General features: G+C 41.4%; 3 protein-coding genes and 1 long non-coding RNA gene across 11 annotated transcripts in view; 1 reads left to right on the forward strand and 3 right to left on the reverse strand.

Annotated features, from left to right (window-relative positions):
- wdr17 (WD repeat domain 17) overlaps positions 1–19,678 on the forward strand; it is a 261,853-nt gene that overhangs the window by 195,881 nt on the left and 46,294 nt on the right. The gene's annotated exons all lie outside the window — the stretch shown is intronic.
- Positions 765–19,270, reverse strand: LOC125141045. The gene is made up of 2 exons (XR_007140403.1): positions 19,056–19,270; positions 765–1,471 (listed from the first exon to the last, which is right to left on the reverse strand). It is a non-coding gene; the product is annotated as an uncharacterized LOC125141045 (long non-coding RNA).
- LOC113642535 lies at positions 1,911–4,210 on the reverse strand. The gene is made up of 2 exons (XM_027146094.2): positions 3,815–4,210; positions 1,911–3,281 (listed from the first exon to the last, which is right to left on the reverse strand). Exon 2 carries the CDS (start codon positions 3,258–3,260, stop codon positions 2,505–2,507), a length of 756 nt encoding a protein of 251 aa, XP_027001895.2. The 5' UTR covers positions 3,261–3,281; positions 3,815–4,210; the 3' UTR covers positions 1,911–2,504.
- LOC113642539 (aspartic and glutamic acid-rich protein-like) lies at positions 15,730–17,818 on the reverse strand. The gene is made up of 2 exons (XM_027146101.2): positions 17,652–17,818; positions 15,730–16,870 (listed from the first exon to the last, which is right to left on the reverse strand). The coding sequence occupies exon 2, from the start codon at positions 16,847–16,849 to the stop codon at positions 16,199–16,201; it is 651 nt and encodes a 216-aa protein (XP_027001902.2). The 5' UTR covers positions 16,850–16,870; positions 17,652–17,818; the 3' UTR covers positions 15,730–16,198.

Below are 19,678 nucleotides of genomic sequence, written 5' to 3' on the forward strand. Positions count from 1 at the left end.
TTGTCTCTATGACATTTCTGCTCTGTGTTGGAGATGTTTACATTTACATTTACATTTATAACATACAGATGTTAGAACATCTCTAATTTAATCGGTCACAAACATAATCTCTACATCATATAGTCTCAAATATCTTAACATAGAGACAAAGTTTAGGTTTATAATAGGTTTATAATAGACACTCCTATATTTTTAATTGGACAACCAATCACAGTCACCTAGTAACAGGTTAATCCCCGCCTCCTCTCTAAGATAAAAGTTGTTGTATTTTTTTGCTCAGAGTTGCTCTGAGATCTGAAGTCCTGAATCTGTCTGAAGATAAGATTCCTAGTTAGTAATGTTTAAGCTACATTAAGAGCTCTCTGAGATCATTAGCCTTCCTGTCAGCTCGAACCAGTCTTCATCCAGACCTCACATGAGTGAGATGTTTCCACCTGCAGTACCGCTGTTCACTGGATGCACATCAGACTGACTAAAGATGACCTTTTCCCCATTCTGGTGTTAATCTGTAACTGTAGCACTGCGTGGTTTGATTATAAACTGCACTGCTGTCTGTCTGCTTAAATAATGAATGTAGGAGCAGGTGCAGAGATGTTCTTCATAAAGTGGCTTGTATGTGTTATTATATTCGTACAGTATGTGTATGAAATACTAGCAAAATGTCCCGAATTTCCAACAACCATTCAGTTATTCAATCCTAACATTATAAAATGTTTGACTTAATATCTCTAGAAGATGTTAGAACTCATACAAGGACTTCTGAATGAGGTAACGTGCATAGTTTGTTTAATTAATAACAAGACCTGAAATAAATTGGACATTGATCATATACATTTTCATCTAAGGACTTTCAGTGACAGGAAGTAGAGTTTGATGGGTTGGACTGGACATTTTTTTAATTTATTTATTTTTTTTAATGGGTATCGTCACATTTACATTTATGTCATTTGGAAGATGCCCATAAGCATGACTTACATTTTATACATAGCAATTGAGTGTTAAGAGCCTTGCTCAGGCGCCCGGGAGTGGCAGATTGGTGGACCTGGGATTTGAACTCACAACCTTCCAAACTCCTTAACCACTAAACTACCACATCTTCACTGTCCTATTTTCAGGAGAAAGTCTTCTATGGTCAGAGGTTTGGTAATCATGTCGAGGCTCTGGTTGATGCAGTAGGTGGTGTCGATGGTGGTGTCGTCGGTTTTATGAATTCTTTTGAGGTGTTCATCGACAATTAAGCCGACGATGATGCAGTTTATGTTGCTTGTGTAACCCCTTTTTCGCCTGTGGGCGTCACCTGAAACATAGACAACAATGGCCCACAGCTAATACCACCTGACTAGCAAGTTATTTAGGGTTAACCTACAATATGTAAACTGTAGCAGTGGCGAAACAGGATCCTGGATTCTCAGAGGTGGGATGGTGAACTGGCATCAGAGATCTACATCAGGCTGTAGGCTATAACTGCTGGCTGTGGGGTAAAGAAGATTTCTCTTATAATAATAATAATAATAATAATAATAATAATAATAATAATAATAATAATAATTTCTTCTTCTTCTTCTTCTTCTTCTTCTTATTATTATTATTATTATTATTATCTCTCTAAAACAGACAAAGTTGAACACAAAATGATGTACATCATAAAATACAGATAATACACTTCTTGCAGGAGCCACTTGTGCCAAACAACATCATCTCTGTCTTGTTATCATTAAAATGGAGCAAATTCACTGCCATCCAAACTCAAATTCAGTCCAACTTCCAACTTCACTCACTTATCTGTAGCTATAAGTCTATCATGGAAACCAGCCGATGTCTAGTTTTGTTGTTCCTGTGTCCACTGTAGAATCAGATTCCTCTCTTGTAGCCCATCTGCATTAAGAACTGCTTTGTCCTGTGTTCTGAGATGCTTTTTACTTTGTTTATTGCTTCATTTTGTGATGTACACAAGCTGCTTTCCAGGTTTCTCGGACCCAAAAAAGTATGACCAAGAAGTAAACAGCCTTTATTACCATCTGACTTCATTTTCTTCTTATTTAATAAGTAAATATTTCCATTCAACAATTTAATGATTGTTTTTGTTGTGTTGATATAATGATCTATGAATTAAAGAGAGAGATAGAGAGAGTAAGTTATATAATAAAACTGATTTCAATTGTAAAAAATATTCACAAAACAATTTAAACAACAATGAAAAAAAAACATTAATATTTCACTTTGGAATGGAATTGAAGGTACATGCAGTGTGTCTGCAGGGCTCATTCATTTTGGTCCTGAACATTCTTCATAAGGCATAAGGACCTGGCCTTGTGTTCGTCCCTGCTGCCTAATACTGTGTCACAGCATGGACTTACTACATAAACCACTGATATGAAGGGTTACAGACAGAACAAGGGATGAGATCAGCTGTAGATTTTCTTAGAAGTAACTAAATCACTGCGTTTAATTTAATACCTGTACACTTTGTCTGAGTTTAACCATTACTCATTTATAAACAGAGTTTAAAGTATGATACATTTGCAGCAGTTATTAGGTTCGTAATTCAGAAAACTGGAATCAGATTCTTCATCGTCTTCTTCCACAACTGGTCCTAAACCTCCAGAATTCAGATAAGGGTAGAATTCAGAAGAATCCACTTGCTGGTGGTCAATAAATTGTCTGACCACACCTTGAAAAACCGGAGCAAAGACATTTTGAGGTGGCCAATACTCAGGTTCCTGATTGGAGTCCTCTTCTTCTGTGTAATATCCAGTTTTTTCGAGGAAGTCCTCTAAAGTCCTCAGCCGCCTGATAATCGTAATTAGACCCCTGCTGATGCCAAAGGTGGCTTCCTTGTTGAAATCTGCCTGATCACTGTGCTCAGTCACATAGACTCTGTCAATACACTCATCATCTACACTGAATATGATGCGCTCCATGTTGCTCTCACAGTGATCAGGGTTTTGGTTGTAATCTTCCAGAACGTAATCTGGCAGGTCATCTGCTTCTGGTCTGCTCAGATTGCCCACCTCGTAGTAGTCAAGGTCCACATCAGGCAGGAGTTTCTCACCGTTTCTCTCAGTTCTGTTTCTGAACAGGTGGAAATCAAAATCTCCTTCCTCTGGGTCGTACTGCCACCGCATGTTATTGTACTCATCAAAATACAAACAGTCATTAGCAAACCAGTAAAGCAGCTTGAGGCCGTGTCTTGGATAACGTTGACCAAATCCAGACTTTTTCAGATGCTTCAATTCATTTAATGTCTTTGGTTTACTCATAGTAGGATCTTCTAATAGGATCTATAAATAAAACATAAAAAAGGTTTTTAACAGAAAATGTCAACAAATCCACTTTTAGTACATAGAAATCCAGGAGTCTCTTGGATTAAGACTCTCGGTTAACAGTGTAATTTTAAGGTACTGTTGTCGGAATCACTAATTTTTGCTCCAATTTATGCCGTTAATTGTAAATCACACGATTCTCAATAATCATTATCACACATGTTGGCTTTTTTTTTTTTAACTGATTACGTAATATAGTCAGTGTAGTCGACTTTTACTGTAGAGCAATAGAAATGTCAGAAGTTATTTAATCACCAATAGGAAAATGTGAACAGATGAAATTTTAAAATCAGCTCACATGAATTAAAAGACATTTTATTAATTGTATTGTTTAAAGATGCAAGTCTGGACAGTATAAAGAATAAATACAGTATAAAGTGTAAATAACTGTTTTTCTGACATCAGAGTTCACTTACTGTAAGTTCTGTCTAAAGTCTCTATTTAAGACATCATATTTAATGTATTTAATGACATCATAAATTGCAACTTACTTTCTATGGATTTGTAGATGATCCCTTTAAACAGTAACCGTTACTTTTTTTAATAGTAAGGTGTCCTGGTTGCACGCCGTCTAATCAGCGAGTGAAACGATATAACAATATCAAAGTCTCCCGGACTGATTATTTTTTAACCATGAACTTGTGCTTAGTTGCAAGAATCCACCTAGAGTTTCATCACAAACTACTCTAAAAGCTTCAGGGGTACTTTGTGTACATTGCTGAAATACATTCCACACTGCAAAAAAAAAAAAGGAAAAATCCTTGTTTTTAGATCAAACAAGGTTAGTCCGGTTATTCCTGAAGTTCTTCTTCATGAAACCATGTTGGATTTCACATGTTTCTGTGATCTGGCTTCCTCACAGTGTTCACTTCTCAGGAAACAGAAACTTACCCTGCCTCTGACTGTGGGAGGGACCAAGTTAGTGTCTGTTCAAGTTCATAACTGAGTTTCTGTTCCCTAGTTACTGTATCTCGGCTATGCTGCTTGTTTTTGTGCACTCTGGGCTGCTTGTTTTTGTGCAGTCTGGGCTGTGTGCCAATGGCCTGAACATTCGTCATAGAGCTTTCAAGGACCTGGCTTTCTGTTCGTCTCTGATTTTTTAATATTTCTCACTTATACCCAGAGTTTAAAGTATGATACATTTGCAGCAGTTTTCAGATCAGCCACAACTTGTTCTTTTGGCTGCTCTGTGTTCAGATGATTTAGTCTGCCTATTTGATTTGGCAAAATTCCTGACGCAACCCTCCCATTTTATCTACGCTAGGGACTGGCACTGAGAATTAACCCCTCAGTGGCTGGGTTAGTTCCCTGCCCAGAAATTGACCCCAGGCTGTGCAGATGTGAGCGCAGGTTTGTGCAGCAGGACCACCAGGGGGCCAGTTTTCACCTGGTCCTGAATATCCAGATAATTACTCAGATGAGTGTTCTCTTGCTGTGAAAAGAATTTCACTGTGCTGTAATGTGTATGTGAAATGCTTCGTCTTCTCCTTAGTGTGACAGTGAACCAAAACAATATGAAATTATCAGAGGATAAAAAATGGAAGTACTACAGCGCTCATTGTGAGCATTTATTCAGTGTATTCACTGCCTTGATTATGCAGCCATGTGTGTTTTTATTTATTTATGTTGTCATCTCTGAAATGATGATAACCTGCTCCTTGGGTTCAAACTGTGAACCCAATCTATTTTGAGTCTCTTGTACCCGATGCCCAAAGAAGAATAGTAGCTGGTGTTCCTGCAGTCAGAGGCCAACATAGTGGCCTTCATTCCTGAGTGACAGACAAAGTCAGAGCACAGTCCAAACTGGAGGCCACAGTCCTCAAGATCCACAGATAGAATCTAACCTGGTGGTCTTCATCCCTGAGCCACAGACACAGTCAGAGTGCAAGCAATCCTTGCTTCTCTGTTCCATCCTCTGCATTCTGCTATGTCCGAGCTGAGGACAGTCTGACAACCTTAAAAAAAAAACTCTATTTACATTCTGATTTATGTATTTATTTAAACACTTGTGTGTTATATAGTTTGCAATGCATATGTTTAGTGTTCTGTTTCTGTTGTACCATTAATGCTTACCTGGATTTTGATCTTGCCTCATTGTCCGACCCTGTTTTTTTCCAAGCCATTGATCTTTTGTTTTGCCATCTTTTCATGTATTTGGGTTTGTTTTGTATGGACCTAAATAAAAGGCCATATGCACCTGCATTCTTACAGCTGTGTTTGTCTGTGTTCCTGACAATTATCAGAAAAGCAAACCTGAAATTCTGATCTATAAATAATAAAAAAAAAACAGAAATCTGAGCACACTATTCCATCACATTTCAGTAGTGAGGACTTTATGAGATTCTTCACTGATAAAATCGAAAGTATCAGGAATAAAATAGGTGACGCTCAACATATGAGAGCAACCAGTGACACAATCTCACCTAAGGCTTTACACAGCTTTACAAGTACAGGACATGAAGAGTTAGATAAACTTATTACTACAGCTAAATCAACAATATGTTCACTAGACCCCATACCAACTAAACTACTGAAAGAAGTGTTACATAAAGCTGGTGAGCCTCTTCTTAATATCATTAACTCCTCGTTATCTTTAGGTTACGTCCCGAAGTCTTTTAAGTTGGCAGTTATTAGGCCACTCATCAGAAAACCTAACTTAGATCCTAATGAACTATCAAATTACAGACCTATCTCACACCTTCTGTTTATGTCTAAAATACTTGAAAAGGTTGTGTCTGTTCACCTGAGCTCCTTCTTAGAGGAGAGCAACATCCTTGAAGAGTTTCAGTCAGGTTTCAGGCCCCATCATAGCACAGAAACTGCACTTGTTAAAGTTACAAACGACTTGTTCTTAGCTTCGGACCAAAACTGTATGTCACTATTAGTTCTACTTGACCTTAGTGCTGCATTTGACACTATAGACCACAACATTCTTCTAGATCGCTTACAAAATTACACAGGTGTTCATGGTCAGGCTTTAAGTTGGTTTAGATCCTACCTGTCAGACCGATACCATTTTGTAGAATTAAATGGTCAATCCTCCAGTTTATTACCAGTTAATTATGGGGTCCCTCAAGGATCAGTTCTAGGACCTCTGCTTTTCTCTATATACATGCTTCCATTAGGGAACATTATTAGAAGACATGGGATTAGTTTCCATTGTTATGCTGATGACACAGTTATATATCTCATCAAAACCAGATGAAATAGCCACAGTGTCCAAATTAACTCAATGACTTAGAGAGATAAAAGACTGGATGAACTGCAATTTTCTGTTGTTAAACTCCGATAAGACAGAAATACTACTCATAGGTCCAAAAACCAGTGCACATAAACTCTCACTCAGTCACATAGACTCTCTCTCAGTCACATAGACTCTGTCAATACACAGACTCTGTCAATCATCAACACTGAATATGATGCGCTCCATGTTGCTCTCACAGTCATCAGACTCTTGGTTGTAATCTTCCAGAACAAACAGGAGTTTCTCACCGTAATTGTCAGTTCAGTCAGGACCACTGCGTAAATGAAGGTTAGCGAGCATACAGTTAGTGTAATGGTTCTGTTCTGGGAGAATTTTCCCACGCGCCTGTCCGTGCGCATGCACGGACGGGGCGGGGAGGCAGCGCTGGGGAATGAATAGACCCCCCACCCTACCCCCCAATTACAGATTAGAATCAGACCGAAATTGCGCGAGGTGCGAATTATTATTATTATTTATTTTTTTACGTGAAGAATTTAATCGCCGCTGGCGACAGGTTCTGGCTGGAGGAGTCGGGGACGGAGGAGGGTGTTGGATCGCAGCAGCGGCGATGCGTAGGTGTGCTCGAAGGCGAGGATTTAAAGGAGGGAAATTACGGAAGTCGTGCTGGATTGGTGCGCCTTGTGGACAGCTGATTAGCAGCTGATGCAGCTTACTGCGTGGCCTGCCCGAACTAACGCGATGCTTGATTCCTGTTTTTAAACAGGTGAAATCCGAAATCTCCTTCCTCTGGGTCGTACTGCCAGCACATGTTATTGTAGACATCAAAATACACACATTCATTAGCAAACCAGTAAAGCAGCTTGAGGCCGTGTCTTGGATAACGTTGACCAAATCCAGACTCCATCAGATGCCTCAATTCATTTAATGTCTTTGGTTTACTCATAGTAGGATCTTCTGATAGGATCTATAAATAAAACCTAAAAAAGGTTTTTAACAGAAATCTTCTTCTTCTTCTTCTTCTTCTACCGCTTATCCGGGGCCGGGTCGCGGGGGCAGCAGTCTATGCAGGGATGCCCAGACTTCCCTCTCCCCAGACACTTCCTCCAGCTCTTCCGGGGGAATACCGAGGCGTTCCCAGGCCAGCCGAGAGACATAGTCCCTCCAGCGTGTCCTAGGTCTTCCCCGGGGCCTCCTCCCGGTTGGACATGCCCGGAACACCTCCCCAGTGAGAAAACAGATGCCCGAGCCACCTCAACTGACTCCTCTCGATGTGGAGGAGCAGCGGCTCTACTCTGAGCTCCTCCCGAGTGACCGAGCTCCTCACCCTATCTCTAAGGGAGCGCCCAGCCACCCTGCGGAGGAAATTCATTTCGGCCGCCTGTATCCGGGATCTCGTCCTCTCGGTCATGACCCAAAGCTCATGACCATAGGTGAGGGTAGGAACATAGATCGACCGGTAAATAGAGAGCTTCGCCTTGTGGCTCAGCTCTTTCTTCACCACAACAGATCGATATATCGACCGCATCACTGCAGAAGATACACCAATCCGCCTGTCGATCTCCCGCTCCATCCTTCCCTCACTCGTAAACGAGACCCCAAGATACTTAAACTCCTCCACTTGAGGCAGGAGCTCTCCACCAACCTGAAGGGGACAAGCCACCCTTTTCCGACTGAGAACCATGGCCTCGGACTTGGAGGTGCTGATTCTCATCCCCGCCACTTCACACTCGGCTGCAAACCGTCCCAGTGCACGCTGAAGGTCCTGGTTTGAGGAAGCCAACAGGACAACATCATCTGCAAAAAGCAGAGACGAAATCCTGTGGTCCCCAAACCGGACCCCCTCCGGCCCCATACTGCGCCTAGAAATCCTGTCCATATAAGTAATGAACAGGACCGGTGACAAAGGGCAGCCCTGCCGGAGTCCAACATGCACCGGGAATAAGTCTGACTTACTGCCGGCAATGCGAACCAAACTCCTGCTCCGGTCATATAGGGACCGGACAGCCCTTAACAGAGGGCCCCGGACCCCATACTCCCAGAGCACCCCCCACAGGTCACCACGAGGGACACAGTCGAAAGCCTTCTCCAAATCCACAAAACACATGTGAACTGGTTGGGCAAACTCCCATGCACCCTCCAGCAACCTGGCGAGGGTATAGAGATGGTCCAGTGTTCCACGACCGGGACGAAACCCGCATTGTTCCTCCTGAATTCGAGGTTCGACTATCGGCCGAATTCTCCTCTCCAGTACCCTGGCATACACTTTTCTGGGGAGGCTGAGGAGTGTGATCCCCCTATAGTTGGAAAACACCCTCCGGTCCCCCTTCTTAAACAGAGGGACCACTACCCCAGTCTGCCAGTCCAGAGGCACTGTCCCCAACCTCCATGCGATGTTGCAGAGGGGTGTCAACCAAGACAGCCCCACAACATCCAGAGACTTGAGGTACTCAGGGCGGATCTCATCTACCCCCGGTGCCTTGCCACTGAGGAGCTTCTCAACTACCTCAGTGACTTCAGCTTGGGGAATCGACGTGTCCACAACTGAGCCCCCGCCCTCTGCTTCCTCAGTGGAAGACATGTCGGTGGGGTTGAGGAGATCCTCGAAGTATTCCTTCCACCGTCCGAGGATGTCCCCAGTCGAAGTCAGCAGATTCCCACTCCCACTGTAAACAGTGTGAGCAGGGCACTGCTTCCCCCTCCTGAGGCGCCGGATGGTTTGCCAGAATTTCTTCAAGGCCAACCGATAGTCCTTCTCCATGGCCTCACCGAACTCCTCCCAGACCCGAGTTTTTGCCTCCGTAACCACCCGGGATGAAGCTCGCTTGGCCTTTTGGTACCTATAAGCTGCCTCCGGAGTCCCCCGAGCCAACCAGGCTCGATAGGACTCCTTCTTCAGCTTGATGGCATCCCTTACTTTACTCGGACTCAATGTCTCCAACCTCCCTCGGGATCTGATTGAAGCTCTGCCGGAGGTGGGAGTTGAAGATCTCTCTGACCGGAGACTCTGTCAAACGTTCCCAGCAGACCCTCACAGTACGTTTGGGTCTGCCAAGTCTGTCCAACTTCCTCCCCCGCCATCGGATCCAACTCACCACCAGGTGGTGATCGATTGACAGCTCCGCCCCTCTCTTTACACGAGTGTCCAAGACATACGGCCGGAGGTCAGATGAAACAACCACAAAGTCGATCATCGACTTCCGATCTAGGGTGTCCTGGTGCCATGTGTACTGATGGACACCCTTATGCTTGAACTTGGTGTTCGTTATGGACAAACTGTGACTAGCACAGAAGTCCAATAACAAAACACCACTCGGGTTTAGGTCGGGGGGCCGTTCCTCCCAATCACGCCCCTCCAGGTGTCACTGTCACTGCCCACGTGAGCGTTGAAGTCTCCCAGTAGAACGACGGAGTCCCCGGTCGGAGCACTTTCCAGCACCCCTTCCAGACACGCCAAGAAGGTCGGGTACTCTACACTGCCATTTGGCCCATAAGCACAAATGACCATGAGAGACCTATCCCCTACCTGAAGGCGCAGGGAAACGACCCTCTCATTCACCGGGGTGAACTCCAACACATGGTTGCTGAGCTGGGGGGCTATGAGTAAGCCCACACCAGCCCGCCACCTCTCACCATGGGCAACTCCAGAGTAGTAGAGAGTCCAGCCTCTCTCAAGGAGTTGGATTCCAGAGCCCAAGCCGTGTGTGGAGGTGAGCCCCACTATATATCGAGTCGGTATCTCTCAACCTCCCACACCAGCTCAAGCTCCTTCCCCCTCAGCGAGGTGACATTCCATGTCCCTAGTGCCAGATTCCATTGCCACCCAATCCACATTGCACCGACCCCTTACGGTTTCTCCTGCAGGTGGTGGGCCCACAGGAGATCAGCCCCACGTCGCTCTTTCGGGCTGAGCCCGGCCGGGCCCCGTGAGGCAAGACCCGGCCACCAGGCGCTCGCATTCGAGCCCCAACCCCGGGCCTGGCTCCAGGGCGGGGCCCCGGTTGCGCCTTACCGGGCGACGTCACGGACCTTGATATTAATTCACTCATAAGGGTTTTTTAAACCGCTCTTTGTCTGGCCTGTCACCCAGGACCTGTTTGCCTTGGGAGACCCTACCTACAACATAGCTCCTAGGATCATTCAGGCACGCAAACCCCTCCACCACAATAAGGTGGCGGTTCAAGGAGGGGAATTTGGCTATCCAATAAAAAAAATAAATAATTAAAAAATAAAATTAATTTTTTTTTTTTAATTTGGCTATCCAATTAAAAAAAATCCATTCACATCCATTTTTAAAGCCTAAATTAGTTATCACAGGTCTAACATAGGATGCCAAAGGACCCAGGTGGGGAGGGGGGGTTGATATAATGATCTATGAATTAAAGAAAGAGATAGATAGAGTAAGTTATAAAACTTTATTATATAATAAAACTGATTTCAAAAGTAATGTGTAATGTTGTGTAATGTTCAGGGGTCTCATTTATAAAACTGTGCGTAGGATCCCTACTAAAAGTTTACGTACGCCCAAAATCCAAAAATGGCGTACGCCAAAATAAATTTTGATTTTGACATTGGTGGGGAAATAATTTATTTGACATTGGTGGAGACATAATTTATTTGACATTGGTGGGGACAACATTCCCCATATTCTGTGCATAAAACTGTTGTTATAAGAATACTTTCTTCCTCACATACCGGTAGCCTGCATAATCACGTTGCATATTGCTTCATACAACGGAATATAGCTGCAGCCGACCTCAACACATTAGCGAGAAAGACAAAGCCAATCAAACAGCGACGTGGGGTAGACTCAAAAAAGGCAAAGGCCAATCCTTTTAGAGAGTTGAGTTACAGAGGCGGGATTCATTGCAGGGGGTAGATTTGTTAACCTTTTGTGTCCCACTAGTTGCGCTATTTTTTACAGAACGCCGTTGTAAAATATTTTCATCTTATTTAATGATTCCTGGATAAATGTTATATGAAATAAGTAAAAAAGCACAAGACACAGACGGATATCAGTGGTTATGTATAAATATATATAGGCTTGGTCGAATTATTGCTAGGGACAATTGAGTGTTCCCTGGATATTGGTAGGGACATGTCCCTACCGTTCCTACCCAAATCGACGCCCTTGACTGTAAGCAGTGTTCCCTTTATAAATCCCAGATCACCCCGCCGATGTGCGTACGTGAACCAGGCTCAAATCCCGCCCTGTACACGCCCATTTTTAACCATAAATAGTCAATGCAAATGACTGCGTGGGCACGAGAGTGGACCTCGTTATAATGAGTTTCCTCTGCGCTCTGTGTGTTTAAAAATGGGGTGAGGAGCCAGCGTCTCAGGGGTAGCCACTGTCGCCCACAGGTTATAATCATATTAAAAGCAACATTTTTATAATTATATTAAAAACAAAATTGTTACATTTTCTACTTTTTAATATTGTTAAACTCACCAAGAAGCCAGCCATCACGTACTGTGCCTGCATTTAGTCTGTTCCCTCACTGCTATGTGTCAAGATAAAGGAATCATGTGTTGAACCAGGCCAGCGTGCCACAATGTTTGTGAGGGTCGTGTTGGAGTCACATATGATTTACACATTAATAGAATGCACATGCTTTCTGTTAACATAAGCAAATTCATTTGCAGATGGTGCCCTTATAGCAACATGAGCGCAGTCTCTTGCGCCAATTACATTTGGGAAACCAGACATTGCTGTAAAATTGCATTTTAATTTCGGCCTGTTCTCGCACAGTGTAGGGGAACCTGATGTACCGACTACCCATAAGTATACCATTCCAAACGACAGATATTATGGCACTCAGGGACGGCTGTGATATACCAGACCTATAGGGTGAGATGATAGATTCCAATAGAATTATTTCATATACGAAAAGTTTTAGACACAAAGTTGAGGATTACTTATAGTTTTTTTATATATAAATAATTTACCTGTCTGCCAATTCCCTCTGGAAACAGCCGGTTGCTAAGAACCCCAGAGTGGTGAGGACTTGTATTGGACTGGGATGGCATGGTTCCGGCGTGTTGCCCTCTCTAATACTGGACCCAATTCAACACATATATCTAAGAGCACCACTCTAGGGGATCTAAATCGGCTTATTAGCCAGTCATCATAATGGGCCAGGAAATCATCATGGTCCCTGAAAACTCATTCTCTCCTTATTCTCCCATTGCGTAATCCTTCAACAGTGCCAGCCATCATGAAGCATTACATACCCTGGTCACCGGAGGATTTATATGTTTCTAGCAATTAGACTGATCGTTAACACCTTGACAAAATCACAGAATTAATTTGTGGGCGAAAATTTAAGACGAAAATGTTATAGTGAACACACTTCTTCATGACGGTTTTGTAATGAAAATGTCAACAAATCCACTTTTAGTACAACGATATCCAGGAGTCTCTTGTTTTAAGGCTCTCGGTTAACAGTGTAATTTTAAGGTATTGTTGTTGGAATCACAAAATTTTTTGCTCCAGTTTATCCCGTTAATTGTAAATCACATGAATTTTAATAATGATAATAATACATGTTGGCTTTTTTAACTGGTAACGTAATATATTCAGTGTACTGGACTTTTACTGTAGAGCAATAGAAGTGTCAGAAGTTATTTAATCACCAATAGGAAAAAAATAAGAAATTTCAACAGATAAAAATTAAAAATAAACTCACAGGAATTAAAGGACATGTTATTGATTGTATTGCTTAAAGAGGTACGTCTGTACAGTATAAAGAGTAGCTCAATTTGTAAAGTTCGTTGCGACAAACTTTGATGTTGGCTTTGATGAAGCAAGTCTTTGTAAAGGCCGGTGCTTTTTGGAGGCAAGTAGATAGAAAGTTTGTGAAATCTAGTGGAGCGCTAGGGTACCAAAACATTTGGAGGTGAGAATGTGACATCATCTGAATACTTTTGAAGTTCCCCTCATTGTTCTGAATGTTTTGATATGTCACATGTCCATGTTGTGGTGACGTCATGTGACGTGAGCAGAATAAAGATGAGGCAATTCCCCTCATTGTGCTGTGTTTTGATATATTACATGTCCACTTTGTACATGTCCAAATTGTTTATTTTCACATGACATCACATGACTACACCAGAATACACGTTAGGCTGTGTTTTGATATATCACATGTCCATTTTGATTTTGCTTATTTTGGGGGCGGGGCTGCACGTAAAAAAAAAGAAAAGTGGCAATTGAAGGTTTGGACATTTCATGTCAATACTGCAGTCATTATGGGATTCTACTTATTATTATACTGCATAGAACAGTACATGCAATTCTTCATGTTGATAGATAGATAGATAGATAGATAGATAGATAGATAGATAGATAGATAGATAGATAGATAGATAGATAGATAGATAGATAGATAGATAGATAGATATCAAAACACTCAGTACAATGAGGGGAACTGCCTCACGTGTATTCTGGTCACGTCACGTGACGTCACATGATGTCACGTGAAAATCATTAATTTGCACAACATGGACATGCGGCATATAAAAACATTCAGCCCAATGAGGGGAACTTCCTCAAGAGTATTCAGATGACATCACATGTTTGTCTCCATTAGCCTCCAAATGTTTTGGCACCCTACCTTTCTGTCCACTTGCCTCCAAAAGTAACACCCAAAACACCCTAGCAACCAAGTGTCGAGATTTGCCACTTGCAAGCACCATTCACAGTTTCTTCAGGAAATGTACATTCTCGTTATTATAATTCTTCCGGACAAAAGGTGTGCTGTGACTTTTATAAGCAATCCAACCAACGAGTATTCACGTGATATCATGTGTAGCCCCGTGCACAAAAAATCAAAAATTGCACAACATGGACATGTGACATATCAAAACACTCAGCACAATAAGGGGAACTGCCTCACGTGTATTTTGGTCACGTCACGTGTTGTCATGTTAAAATAAATAATTTGCACAACATGGTCATGTGACATATCAAAACACTCAGCACAATGAGGAGAACTGCCTCGCGTGTATTTTGGTCACGTCACATGACGTCACGTGATGTCACATGAAAATCAAAAATTTGCACAACATGGTCATGTGACATCGAATCACTCATCACAATGGGGGGAACTGCCTCACATGTATTCAGGTCACGTCACGTGACGTCACGTTTTTTTCACTTTCTGTATGTTCTCTCTGAAGTCTGTATTTAAGCAAAGTGCTATTTAGTATTAATATTAAATGATATTAATATTTGTTAAAACATCATGTTAACCAGAAATGAATTGACATCATAAATTGCAACTTACTTTCTATGGAATTGTAGATGATTACTTAAACAGTAACCGTTACTTTCTTTAAGAGTTAGATGTCCTTGGTGCAATGCAGAGTGCTGTCTAATCAGCGAGTGAAATGAGACTTCCGGAGAGTGAAAGCTGTATTTACGTTTATAGCAATATTAAAGTCTCCAGGACTGATTATTTTTCAACCATGAACTTGTGCTTAGTTGCTTGAATCCACCTAGAGTTTAATCACAAACTGCTCAAAAAGCTTCAGGGGTTTCAGCGATGTACACACACACATACACAAAAAAAGGAAAATCCCAAACACAAGGTTAGTCCAGTTATTCCTGAAGTTTACTTGATTTTGTGCACAGATATGCCCAGATACCCCCCCCCCAACCATCACCACCACCACTACCACCAAAACACAACAGCACTGTAGTACAGTGCCAGATAATAGGGGCAGAAACCTCTGAAACCAGACTTTAAGCATTTCATGCTTAGGAAATGCTTTCTTTTTATTAAAGTTGGAGTGCACAATGTTTAAGAAATGCTTCAGAAAACTGTGATCGGGCCGACTAACAAAACAAACGCGTAGCCATTTAGCAGAAAGGGGCGTGTCTTGTCTATATGCGGTGGAGAGACTGTTCAGTGCGCATGTGTGACATTTACATAAAGCGATTGAAACACTGACATGGAGGATACCTGCTGTTACCTCTGTTTAGGTTCTAGGTGTTGCACGTCGTCTTCCGCGTAAAACGGAGCTAAACTTTTCACGGTACAACACACAGTACTACTCCGTCCAGGGTGTATCCTGCCTTGATGCCCGATGACGCCTGAGATAGGCACAGGCTCCCCGTGACCCGAGGTAGTATCGGATAAGCGGTAGAAAATGAGTGAGTGAGTGAGAACACACAGTATTACAAAAACACATTTGTATTACCATAGTATTACTCATTGAGTTAATGTATTGCTAAAAATATCCCCTCGGCCAGCTGCCCCAGCAGGTTCCGCCATAATAGTTGCCTGGGTTACGTATGTATGTGTGGGGGGGAGCTATTAAAACAGGGGTCACACCCATTTGGGTTAGGGGCGTGTTTGTTTTGGTGATTTCAAATGTCAACATTGGCTTTCAAACATCGTGCACACCACCTTTAAACAAATATAAAAAAATTACAATAAAACTGCTCAAAATATCACTCATGATGCAGCATGGGTTATGTTACATTATATTAGGTTATATATTCATCTGTTATTATATTTGAACATGGTCTTACTTCTCTCAAAATTGTAACTACTTATCATAACTTAAATATAATAATAACAATCATTATGGCCATTGTCGTTTAAGTCATTATCTTCATTAAAGTCAGTGACATCATCATTATCATTGTTGTTCAACATAGTCACAATCAATTGTCATCGTCGTCATCGTTGTCATCGTCATCATCATCATCATCATCATCATCATCATCATCATCATCGTCATCATTATCGTCGTCATCGTCGTGTTCATCGTCTGTAGAACTTTCATCAGAGTCTTCTTCCGGAGAATACCCAGTTTTTTCAAGGAAGTCCTCTAAAGTTAGCTGCTTGATAATCATAATCAGACCCCTGCTGATGCCAAAGGTGGCTTCCTTGTTGAAATCTGCCTGATCACTGTGCTCAGTCACATAGACTCTGTCAATACACTCATCATCAACACTGAATATGATGCGCTCCATGTTGCTCTCACTGTCATCAGGGTCTTCGTTGTAATCTTCCAGAACGTAATCTGGCAGGTTGTATGCTTCTGGTCTGCTCAGATTGCCCACCTCGTAGTAGCAAAGGTCCACATCAGGCAGGAGTCTCTCACCGTTTTTCTCAATTCTGTTTCTGAACAGGTGGAAATCAAAATCTCCTTCCTCTGGGTCGTACATCCAGCGCATTTTATCATAGTCATCAAAATACAGAGATTCATAAGCAAACCAGTAAAGCAGCTTGAGGCCGTGTCTTGGATAACGTTGACCAAATCCAGACTCCTCCAGATGCCTCAATTCATTTAATGTCTTTGGTTTACTCATAGTAGGATCTTCTGATAGGATCTATAAATAAAACATAAAAAAGGTTTTTAACAGAAAATGTCAACAAATCCACTTTTAGTACATAGAAATCCAGGAGTACTCCACCTTGTATGGAGTGTTAGACAGCTTGTTTCAGTAAGACATACTGTAGAAGTAAGGATGAACAGTACGACTCTAGAGATGTTCATGATATTAGCTTTAACTTGTCATTCAGGATAAAAACACTGTGCATGTTTCCCATACAGTACAACAGTTACGGCTCTCGGTTAACAGTGAAAAAAAAGTTCTTGACATTATTGTTGTCGAAATCGCTTTTTTGCTCCAATTTATCCCGTTAATTGTAAATCACATTGTTTTCAATAATGATTATCACACATGTTGGCTCTTTTTTTAACTGATTACGTAATATAATCAGTGTAGTGGACTTTTACTGTAGAGCAATAGAAATGCCAGAAGTTATTTAATCACCAATAGGAAAAAAATGTAAGAAATGTGAACAGATGAAATTTTAAAATCAGCTCACAGGAATTAGAGGACATTTTATTAATTGTATTGTTTAAAGAGGTAAGTCTGTACAGTATAAAGAATAAATCTAAAATGTAAATCACTGGTTTTTCTGACATCAGAGTTCACTTACTGTAAGTTCTGTCTGAAGTCTCTATTTAAGCAAAGTGCTATTTAGTATTTAGTATAGTGCTATTTAAACCACCGGCCTTTGCAAAATATGATAGTAATATATAATAAAACATCATGATTTGTAATGTTAACCTGAAATGAATTGACATCATAAATTGCAACTTACTTTCTATGGAATTGTAGATGATCCCTTTAAACAGTAACAGTTTAATAGTTAGATGTCCTGAGTGCAACTCAGTGTGTCGTCTTCTCAGAGAGAGAAATGAGAGTACAGGAGAGCGAAAGCCATATTTAAGTCTATGACGATATCGTCATCCAAAACACAATGTTATTCCAGTTATTTCTGAAGTTGTTTTTCATGATTCCTCACAGTGTTCACTTCTCAGGAAACAGAAACTTGTCCTGCTTCTGACTGTGGGAGAGAACAAGTTAGGTCTGTTCAAGTTCATAACTCAGTTTCTAGTTCTGTTTCTCGGGCTGTTGCCAATCTCCTGCCAATCTTCTTCATAAAGCTTTCAAGGACCTGGCCATGCTTTGCAGCATTTTTTCTGATCAGCCACTTGTTCTTTTGATGATCTAGTCTGCCTATTTGATTTGGCAAAGTTTTTTTTTTTTTTTTTTTTTAAACCAGGTGCTCTTCCTGACGCAACCCTCCCATTTTATCTGGGCTAGGGACTGGCACTGAAAATTAACCCCTCGGTGGTGGGTTAGTTCCCTGCCAGGAAATTGAGCTCTAGGTTGTGCCGATGAGAGCGCAGGATTACAAGAAGGAATACAGCACTCGTGTCAGCTTTTATTCAGTGTTTTCACTTCCTTGTTTATGCAGCCATGTGTGCATGTGTTTATTTATTCATGTCTTGTCCTCAATCCAATGATGACCTGCTCCTTGGGTTCATACATAGTCATCAAAATACACACATTCATTAGCAAACCAGTAAAGCAGCTTGAGGTCCTGTCTTGGATAAAGTTGACCAAATCCATGCCTCAATTCATTTAATGTATTTGGTTTACTCATAGTAGGATCTTCTAATAGGATCTATAAATAAAACATAAAAAAGGTTTTTAACAGAAAATGTCAACAAATCCACTTTTAGTACATAGAAATACAGGAGTACTCCACCTTGTATGGAGTGTTAGACAGCTTGTTTCAGTAAGACATACTGTAGAAGTAAGGATGAACAGTACGACTCTAGAGATGTTCATGATATGAGCTTTAACTTGTCATTCAGTATAAAAACACTGTGCATGTTTTCCATACAAAGGCATGGATTATCGTCTTAAATTGTTGCCTGGACACGAGGTTTTATTTTGCCAGGCACCTTAGGTGAAAAAAGCTGGACTTCACCACTGCACTAATTTGGCTATCCAATTTTTAAAAAATCAACATCCATTTTAAATACCAGATTAATTATCACATGTCTAACTTTGGATGCCAAAGGACCCAGGTCTAGGGGGGACTTACAGGAGCCACTTGGGCCAAATAACATCATCTCTGTCTTGTTATCATTAAAATGGAGCAAATTCTCTGCCATCCAAACTCAAATTCAGTCCAACTTCCAACTTCACTCACTTATCTGTAGCTATAAATCTATCGTGGAGACCAGCCGATGTCTAGTTTTGTTGTTCCTGCGTCCACTGTAGTTTCAGATTCTTCTCTTGTAGCCCATCTGCATTAAGAACTGCTTTGTCCTGTGTTCTGAGTTGCTTTTTACTTTGTTTATTGCTTCATTTTGTGATGTACACAAGCTGCTTTCCAGATTTCTGGGACCCCAAAAAAAGTATGACCAAGAATTTGTAAAAAAAAAAATTGCGTAGTGTAAAAATAAGACAATGATGTTGAAGATCTTAATAAAGAACAAGAAGGTTTTTCCAGCATAGCAGTGACAAAATACATGGCATACTTTGGGTTCGTCGGAGTCAAAAAGAACATGAACCCAGAGCAAATTCTGCTCAAACCTTATATACAGTTTTCCCTTTTGGTAATTTAAATGAAGTTTCGCTTTGAATGTGTATTGAGGGTAAGAACTGAATGTCTTCCAAATGGCTGGGCTACACCTTGTTGTCTAGCTGATGTCTTTAAATGTTAATCATGGTCACGTACACCTTGTCTTGGTATTGTTACAATTGCTAGCACCCAAGTGGTCACTTTAAATGGTAATCGCAGCCACGTAGACCTTGGCTTGGTATTGTTAT

This window comes from Tachysurus fulvidraco, chromosome 4 (genome assembly GCF_022655615.1).
Source record: "Tachysurus fulvidraco isolate hzauxx_2018 chromosome 4, HZAU_PFXX_2.0, whole genome shotgun sequence".
Lineage (NCBI taxonomy): Eukaryota > Metazoa > Chordata > Actinopteri > Siluriformes > Bagridae > Tachysurus > Tachysurus fulvidraco.